Raw genomic sequence first — 10,042 nt, forward strand, 5'->3', positions numbered from 1 at the left:
TAAATTATTAAAACATCTTTGGAACGAAAAAAAATAAAATGTTAGTTTATACAGTGGCTCATAAAATTGTACCCAGCTAAGAATTTCACCTCTACATAAAATTTCCGGCCACAACATGTAAACACACTTCTAATGCAGCCGCAGTATACCTATTAGCTCGTCAAAACATAACATTACAAACTTTCTACCGTTTGACATTGCCTATATCTACTTCAGTTAGTCTCGTAAACATGCAGTTATTAGCTGCACTTGTATTAACCCCCAAAAAAATGGTGATACCATCAAAATATACATAAGGGAATATGAAATAAGAGCTTTATACATACGAAGGCATAAATCACCTAACAGAAAATGATACTTACACCGTGTAGATTAGCTTCTAGCAATGAGTCAAAAATTCTATAGGTAGTTTTGGGGAAAAGCAAAACTGCCCTACTATCGTTGCTCATCAAAGAAGAAAAGGAACTGCACTGAAACAGTCGACAAAATTTGGTTTCTTTTTCATCTCTTGAAAATTGTTTCACACCTAAATCCCGTCGCAGTGGCAATCACTGCCATGGCAGAGCAATCAAAGCTTGTTAAAACATCAAATCAATCAAAAGGCTGCTTGGTCATTACTATCAACTCTATAAGAGAACATAGGCACAAAGTCTCAAATTTACAGTGAAAGGAAACATCCTTGCCAGGATCTACATGAACCAGTACACCATCTCTGAAAAGAAATTTCGAATCAAGCCTGAGTCGAGTATTTTTGGAGGCATTTGCTTTTGCAGTTACACTTTGGCTTATGGAGTGACAACTACATTCCATCGGCATGACACCACTATTTCCTGAATTTTCACAATGACAATTTCTCATTTCTGGACATTCAACATTCCTCCTATCTTTCAGTTTCCCATCAAATGAACCACTGAAATTTTCAGAAATGTAAACTTTTTTAAATGCAGAAAGAATATCCACAGATAATGAGGCAACAACATCGTGGACATCCTCTACCGTCCAATGGCTCCCATTTAATCCCCATACACGAATAAGGATTTTCTGCATCAAACCGTGAAGGTTGTATAGGCATTCAGGGCAACATTGATACAAACAAACAATCCCCTTGCCAGAAATACTGGTGTTGCTCGGGGAGAAACTGTTATCCACTGCTTGCTTATCAGCATCAGGCTTACCATCACTGCATGAAGCACCAGTCCTTGTTGAGGGCAAACCATTAACCTGGTTGCAGACTTCCATGGAGCCCAATTCACCAGATCTACTGAGACCATTCTCAGAAAGTACACTAGATTCTATGAATGCAAATCCATTAGAATGTATTGAGGATCTAGAGTTATCATCCACCAATGCATGACTTTCAGTATTTTCCATTCTATAAGGTCCAGATTTCATCCCATTCTGCTTATTTAAAATTTTACCAACCAACTGATTAGCATCAGCAGATTTGTGAAGTTCATCCATGGTTGAATGACCCAAGTGGCCAATTTTCTGTGGAGAACCTTTTTCGGAAATTGCAACCCTTTTCTCAGAGCAAGGATAACTTAAATCACCATTTCCTTTGCTCAAGTCAACAAATTCAATTTTTTCAGCAGCAATTCCTTGAGGACTTTCCTCCAGCACTTCTGGTTCATCACAACTATTGCCACAAGCATTTGACCTGCATTCCTCACTTTGAACTTGATTATCCACACATGTAATGTGCTTATCTACAGATTCCATACTAGTTAGCATAGGGTCTTGCACTACTGTTGGAGCATCCATCTCTAAACTGAAAATGGAAGGAATGGTTATTAGATAACATCATAACAATTAAAAAAATGAAAATAATTATTCAAGCTTGTTAGTGGAAATACCAATAGTACCTCTGCAGTGAGTACGCCCAGCTAATAACCATATCTTCCAGATAAGCTACTTGCGACAAAATACGAACGAATTGATATCTGTCTTTTCCAGCTTGAACCTTTTCATTGATCTGTCCAACTAGGAGCTCAAGAACCTTGCGCACCTCAAAGGAGACTTCCCTAAGTGATGTGTAGGAACCTCTATATGCCAATAAACCAACAGCAATAAGGCCTCTAACTAGTCCAGATTTTTCTTTGCTTTTAATAGTGCTGGCACCACAAGCAACAGCTACCTTTTCTAAGGAGTCATTAGGACGAATTATACAAGAATTGAAAGGCCAGCCCTTCCAAGGTCCATTTATGTCAGCAGAGGGACCTTCTTTCAATTTTGAAGTGACCCAACAGAGTTCAGCAAAATGAGGATATCGCAGAATTTGATAGCCAAATGTTGAAATTGCTAACAGCAAGCTTGATTTCCCCTTCACAATTCTATTGTTGGGTGGTTGTGTAACTTTTATAGAAGACTCATCAGGAAATTGTGAGTTACCCTCATGTATGTTACCTGATCCATGATCTGAACTATGATTTATTTTATCTGTATAGCCTTTAATGGAATCACAAGTTGTATACTCCTTGCATGAACTGGTATGTAAGTGAGATTTTTTATGAATGAGCTGAACAAGCTGTCTAAGTATATCCTTTGATAACTCTTCTGCAGAGAGATTGATCACCTTATCATCATGGCAGAAATTGCCATCAATCTGCACAGAGAATCGAGGGACAGTGTGCTCTGAAGGAGTTGACTGACTGCAATTTGATAAGTGACTCTTAAAGAACTGCCTTATTTTATGTGGAAGTACTGTATACGGAATTTCTGAAGTAGCCTGTGGGCAAATTAAAATCGTTATGAGAATACGCTATATTGTATAGAAAGAAAAATTGACTACATTATCAAGCATATAAGTACTGCACCATCATTAATGAACTTATAATGCAAAAGAACTGAGCAAATGCCAACATTCATAATCACTGTAACGTTAACATACATGTTACTTTAAAGACAGCTATAAATTTATAGCAAAACACAGGAAGACATATCAAACATTATCGATCAACATTTTGTCTTGGCCATTGAGTTTTTTTTTGGATAAGTTTATTATGAATAACCATTGAGCTACAGTGGAATTTTTTCCTTGAGTATTGTTTCAATTTTATGATGAGGAACACTTTTTTTTTTTTTTTTTAAATGATGAGGAACCCCCCTCAAGGTATGGGCCTGTGGGACCACCGTCACCACCCCTGAGGGGCAAACCCTGGATGCCTACACATCCCTGCTGAGCAGGCATCAGGTAAATCGCAAAATACCTCAGCTCGGAGTTGAACTAGAGAATTCTGGGTTTACAGTTAGTCCAGGAACTCTTCCTTACTGCTGTGGCACCCTGGGTGGGGGCTTATGCTTATCACTGTAATGTTATAATATATGTTACTTAAAAAGACATCTATGATTTATAGAAGAAACAAAGAACCAACCACACCGCCCACAGGAGAGGGAAAAATCAACTTTTCATTTTCAGATGGAACATTGGCTCCTCTTGAAAGATGGCTTAAATCAACAAATAACAAACATTAATTTATCCAATTCTAGATACTGAAACATGTCTTATTAAAAAAAAAATTAAAAAAAGTACCAAAACATGTTTTGAGATTTTAATGTGATCATCGGACACAAAGATAGAAATGGACAATTTTATTTCGTACCAGAATCATCAAGGATGTAGACGCGCATATAGATTCCACATGCTCAATAAATGAGCTCCAGGCATGTGAAGCACTTTGGACAGCACAAAGGCAGTCATCCATCTTTGCTGATTTGATTTTCTGTGTACTAAACTCATTCTCCTTTTGAATAGCTTGACCATGTATGAAATCAGGAAACTGATGGTGTTTTGAACTGGAATCACTCTCCTCAATAACTTGACTTTTCTCCACAGCCCACAAATCAATTCTTGGCATAAATACAACACATGACCCCACACTAGCACATTTCACTGCCAAGGACAGATAGTCATGAGGACATTTTTATATGAATTTAATTATAGCCATGAAAGTACTTAATTCATCAAGATTCAACTTATGTTATAATTTGAACAGAAGTTGACTGAAAAACCTCATTCACATTATAATTATTGGAAATACCCTTTTTTTTTATAGGTAAATAATTATTGGAAATACACAGCAACCCCATTCACAAAATGGTTGCAAGACATTAGGGGGTACCTTAGTGATACGAAGCCTATCTTTTAGGGAAAATGGTGTGCAAGGAGATAAGGGAGCATGTCTTCAAGAGAGAAGGAGACTTAAGGAATCAGTGTGTGAGAACAAAATAGCACTCTTCTTTGTTGTGAGCGAAACCCAACCACTTTCTCTCTTAGCATAATAATTCATTGTAAAAAAAATTAAGGCAAAGGTATACTGAGTACTGCCACATGTTGGTCTTGTGATAATGTTGGCATGATCACAATAAAGCAATATAGATGAGCACAGGTCAAATAGTTAGGAACTGATCTAGGGATTTCAACAAAGTTTCAAAAGTTTGTTTCTCAAAGTAAACTCCAAATAATGAATTTAAAACACTAGCAGCAATGCCAAACAATGATATTAGCCCATTTGTTGAGGCCCTGCAAATTGCAGGTATAGAAACCTCCTCACAACGGTTTTATAATTGATGATATTTATTATTAGCAATTTTTTTCACGATACACCAAAACATACTCACCACCATGTTCTCTACATTGTCATATGCCTTTACTCATTATCAATTAATAAATGGTCTAAGTTTGCCTGCCCATTTCTCCCTTCCATCCCCCATTTAGATCAAGCTAATGAAACTCGGGCTCAGCCCATTGTAGTAAATGCTGCTTAAACACTCATTATTTGAAAGCATTGCTTTTCAATGAAACAAAATTCATATTAGTTTTTTTGATAAGTAACTAATTCTTTTATTTAATTAGAGAAGAAAAAAAAAGTCCATATTAGATATCATACCCACCCTGCCAAGGATGGGAACCATCTATTAGGTATGAGCTTTCCAAGCTTCTTGAGGGCCTAAACATGCATCAGACACTCAAAGTCTTCAATGAGTGCTTATGAAAGTGAAGAAAAGAGAGGAAAGTTGATTTACAACTATTCAAACCATCTTTTGGTTTGCATGGAAGTTTCAATAGGAAAGTGATTTAAAGAAAATAAACTTGATTTAGGAAATTAAACAAGACATAAAATAAAATACTAATATCCTAATTAGCTAAAATGAAGCCTTAGATTATAACGTCAACCATCAATGCCTTGTTGATGCGGAAAAATATAATAATATCATTTTGGACAGAACAAGGAAAAAGATAAAAATCTATAGCAATACAGAAAGTATCAAGAGAGAACAACAAAATTTAGCTTTACCAGTGAAGTACATATTTTTGCTCCCTAAAAGCTACATGAAAGCAGAAATCTAACTGATGGTAGATTTAACTACTTTTTTTTTTGATAAGTAATAGATTCATTGAAATCAAAAAGAGAGGAACACCGAAGTACACAGGGAGTATACAGAGGTGAACAAATCAAAAACGAACATTACAAAAATCAAGAAAATCCAAAATAGAAGAAAAAGGATGGTTTCTCCACACAGAAAACCAATCAAGGTTCTAAAAAAAAGAAGCTTGAGATCAGGCATGGAACGCTCCTTGTCTTCAAAACACCTACTATTTCTCTCCTTCCAAATACACCACATCAAACAATGAGGAACAACCATCCAAAGATCTCCATTACGATGGCGACCAAAACGACCTTGCCAGCAAGCCAAAAGCCCAACAACAGAGAAAGGCATAACCCAACAAACTCCAAATAACCCAAAAACCATATCCCACAACTCTAGAGCAACCGTGCAATGAAGGAAGAGATGGTCAATAGTTTCACTATTACACTTGCACATGAAACACCAGTCCAAAATGCAAATCTTTCTTTTCCTTAAGTTGTCAATAGTTAGACATTTCCCCAAGGCTGCTGTCCATACAAAGAAAGCCACTCTAGAGGGGATCTTCTGCTTCCAAATGCTTTTCCAAGGGAAAAACTGCTCACTATGGCCAGCTAGAAGATGGTAGTAAGCACTGACCGTGAATCCCTTACTCTTACAGGCAGCCAACATCTCTTATCCTCCCCGATCCCCCTTACAGGGGTGCAATAAATGGAATTGATGAAACTCCTGAAAGCTTCCAATTCACGGTTATGCACCTCCCTACAGAACTGAAGATCCCAGTGGAGTACTCCATTGGTGAACTTCATAAGATCCCCTACACTTGCCTCTTTGTTGCAACAAATCCTATATAAATCAGGATAACGGTCTGCAAGGGGAGAAGATCCACACCAACGATCAAGCCAAAACTGCACTTTTGATCCATCTCCAATTTCATATAGAATAAACCGAAATAAGGAATGCCACCCTCTTCTAATATTTTTCCACAAACTAACACCATAAGGACCAGAAAACTAAGCTACAGCTACACTTTATTGTACAAACTTTGTGTAAGATATTCAGGATGAAATTCTCATATAGAATTGCAAAAAATAAGGAGAAGAATAGAAAAAAACCCTAGGTTTCGCCAACTAAAGTAGTCTGAACCCTAGGCTTTAGCACTTAAGATTGCTTGGAAATTGGAATCAACACAAGCCTTTGGCATAATACCAACAAAGTTTGTATTCATCAATCATAAAACCGTCCATATTGGAGTCCAATGGCGCACTTATATAGACTACTAGGACTAAACCTTAACTTAATTGACTTGGGCCAAACTCGAAAACCCGATCATTGAATGACAAAATTAACCATTGCTCTAGGAAATTAGGTAAAACACCAATTACCCAATTTAGCGAATAAGACCTAGAATAAAATGCAATGGTCCAATAGTAAATGTTCAATTGACTTCTAAAATCAAATAAAACTAGATTAAAATAAAATTGTCCTCATGCTCCCTACCACCAAAAACAATTAACAGAAGTAATTTTACACACAAAAGCTTCCATTACATAGGATATCATCAGCACCAGAAGCACCTCATGCAAACGCATTTGACCATTAACCCCTAGCATCCCCATATCAAGAATAGGCACAGGAATTAAGTAATCTAGTTATATAGAAAAATTCATGCCCACTCAAAGAGCATGGTAGAAGAATATGTGGTACACAACTAATATGTTGGCAAGCCATTATAATGTCACTAGAGACTAGATAGGCAGTCAGTTGTGAAACTCATGTTTGCTTATAGTTTGAACAATCTACAGCATAAAAGAAGCTAAAAACAAGATAAAGAGAGGGACACATACTTAATAATTGTGTTATCCCCTGCACCACATCTCCATGTCCTTCTTGTGAAACTGTAGCCAAATCAATCTTTTGAATCTCAAAATTCCCAACAAAGCAGTGGAGAAGGCAAGAAGCAAGATGCCTCTGTCCAGATCTGGGACTTCCAGCAATCAATAATCGGAATCCTGATGTTTTTGCTGATGAAATTGATATATTTTGTAACAAACTTGAGCGAGTGTCACCATGATATTTTATTGAAGGTTCAAACTGTACAAAGTTATCAACAGTGTTATCATTAGACACATCAGAACCAGCAAAGTCAGCATCTCCAAATAAAATGCCTGAATATGAAAGTTTTCTCTCTAGTTCCTTTGCAACATCTGCTTCTTTGATAAAATCATCAAGATGGGACCACCAACAATCAGTAGGCATTTGCTTCTTATCTAAAGCAGAAACCATTACACTTTCAATCATTGCAGCAGCTTTAGAAATAGGAGTTGGTAGCCCTAGGCGTTCATCATGATAAAGGGAAACTAGCAGAGTGCATAACGATTGCAGCAGACAAGGAACAAGATGTCTGGGAAGGGGAGCAGATACTATATCATTAGCAGCAATTCCTGCTTCCCTACGAGAGCATGGAGGTGGAGAAAACAATAGAGCCTCTAACCAATCCCTCTCCTCTACTGCAAAGGCAGGAAGAGGAAGGCGCTTATGACCAGAAACTTTCTCCCCAGCTGCAGATAAAACTTGCTGCAAAGGGAAATTCCTCTTCAAAGCAGTAATGGCTGCTTGAGTACAAAGAGCCTGCAGATCAGCACCAGCAAAACCTGCGGTATTTTTTGCAATCCAATTAAGCAAGGATCCAGTAACTGGTTTTGGCCACCTTTGAGTGTGTAGCGACAAAATGGCAGCTCTGTCCTCAACTGATGGCAGTGGAAAATAAATCTCCCGATCAAATCTCCCAGGTCGCCTTAACGCTGGATCAACAGCATCTGGACGATTTGTTGCACCTATTACTATGACTGAACCTCGAGACTTTAAACCATCTAATAAAGCAAGCAATGTTGACACAACTGAACTATGAGTCTGATCCTGCTGCCTTGTGCGGGAGGGTGCCAACCCATCTATCTCATCAAAGAATATTATAGAAGGTTGACATCTTTCAGCAACCTGAAACAAGAGTCTCAGCTGGCGCTCAGCATCACCAACATATTTTCCTAAGCAATCAGCACCTTTGCGAGCAAAATATGCTATCCGTTTATCACCACGAGCACATGCACCTATCAGTGCCCGAACCACCAGAGTCTTACCTGTTCCAGGATACCCATGCAAAAGAACACCTCTAGGAGGTGTAATGCCAAGATTATTAAAGAACTCAGGATATAACAAAGGTAATATGACAACTTCCTTCATGCATCGTATGACATCTTGAAGCCCAGCAACCGAATCCCAACCCTGAAACAATTTTCCACTCTCTGATTCTGAGCCTCCAATATACACAGGTGCAATTCTTAATAAGTCTCGGTGAAGCCTCTTGCTCTCACGTTTCAAAAATTCTTCATCCTCGCCACAATTTTCCAACCATTTCTCTTCTGCTTCAATATCCTTTCGCCCAGCATCATTTGAAAGCTTCCTCATTTCCAACTTCATTTTCTTAGCCTTCAATTTCTTTATCCGGGTCAGATATTGATTACCTTGAGGTTGAAAAAAACGCCGATGATCTGTGCAGGCAATAAGAAATTTGCGATGATCAAAGATGCAACCTTTAGCTCGTGCACAAGGCTGCAAAACATAGATAGCATATAAATTCTTATAAACGCTGGTAGAACAGTAGATGGCTGCGTTATCCACAAAATAAAAGAACAGAAAATCATTCCAAGGACAACAAAAACCAACCAAGTGGTACGTTTTTGGACACCGATCAACCCGGCATCCAATAGTCGCTCCTCGCCTCCCACAGCGGGTGCATTTTAAAGCCCTTCCTCTGCAAAGGGCAGCCCTTACGTTCTTTAAACATCCCAAACCAGCAAAATAAACCTTCAAACACAAATCACAATGTATGAAGATTTACTGTAACATGATAGTAGATGAACTACAAATAAGTGAATAATAAATGATATTAACTTCTAGTACCACATCTATTAAGCCAATAAATTTCAGAGAATAAAGAGACAGAAAGGAGAAGTAGGCACATAAATAGATATAAGTAGTTTACAATAAGTGAAAAAGATTGCTGCTTACACCTAACTACTGTGTTCCATCACATGGCAATATATGACAAGGTTTATAATCTTAACCCATAATAATCTGATAAGCACAGCAAGTCAAGGAAACAAAAATTGTCATGACAACAAAGGAAAAAGAACTAAATAACTCAAGACTGGAGCTATTGCAGACCAACCATTATCTTCATCAGTATCAGTTAAGAGCATACCACTGTAAAAATAATGCAAACCAAAGAACTAATACAGAGGAATGAGACTACAGACTCATACAAATCCAGATTCTATAGACAATAGGAAACCTCAAACTAATCTGTTTAAGTGGAAAAGTATATTAGAGACTTAAACCTAAATTAATATACTCTATTCACGAAACTCCTGTAGATCAATTGTGATGATCACACTTCTCTTGATGGTCCCTCCTTTGACTTCCTAGATGCTTGGATCAGAATTGTCTAAAGCTTAGGAGATTGTGCTCCTCTGTCGTATGCACATAAAACATAACACTATAGTATATTCCTTACCAAACTATAACTGTACTGGCACCTATAAAAAAAAATTAAAAAAAAAAAAAAAAAAAAGCTATAACTGTACTGGTGAATATACTAGAATAGAACACCATTTTTTTT

The 10,042-nt window shown here is 37.5% G+C and overlaps 1 protein-coding gene across 1 annotated transcript; it reads right to left on the bottom strand.

Annotated features, from left to right (window-relative positions):
- LOC136066914 (uncharacterized) lies at positions 1 to 9,258 on the bottom strand (the record flags this gene model as incomplete). The annotated part of the gene is made up of 5 exons (XM_065771968.1): positions 1 to 1,768; positions 1,854 to 2,725; positions 3,600 to 3,889; positions 7,212 to 8,973; positions 9,088 to 9,258. Coding segments are annotated over 5 exons (4,272 nt in total), but the record flags the coding sequence as incomplete, so codon positions are not given.
- Between the last annotated feature and the right edge of the window lie 784 nt (positions 9,259 to 10,042).

The sequence above is a fragment of the Quercus suber genome, unplaced genomic scaffold (assembly GCF_002906115.3).
Source record: "Quercus suber isolate HL8 unplaced genomic scaffold, Cork oak 2.0 scaffold_51, whole genome shotgun sequence".
Taxonomy (NCBI): domain Eukaryota; kingdom Viridiplantae; phylum Streptophyta; class Magnoliopsida; order Fagales; family Fagaceae; genus Quercus; species Quercus suber.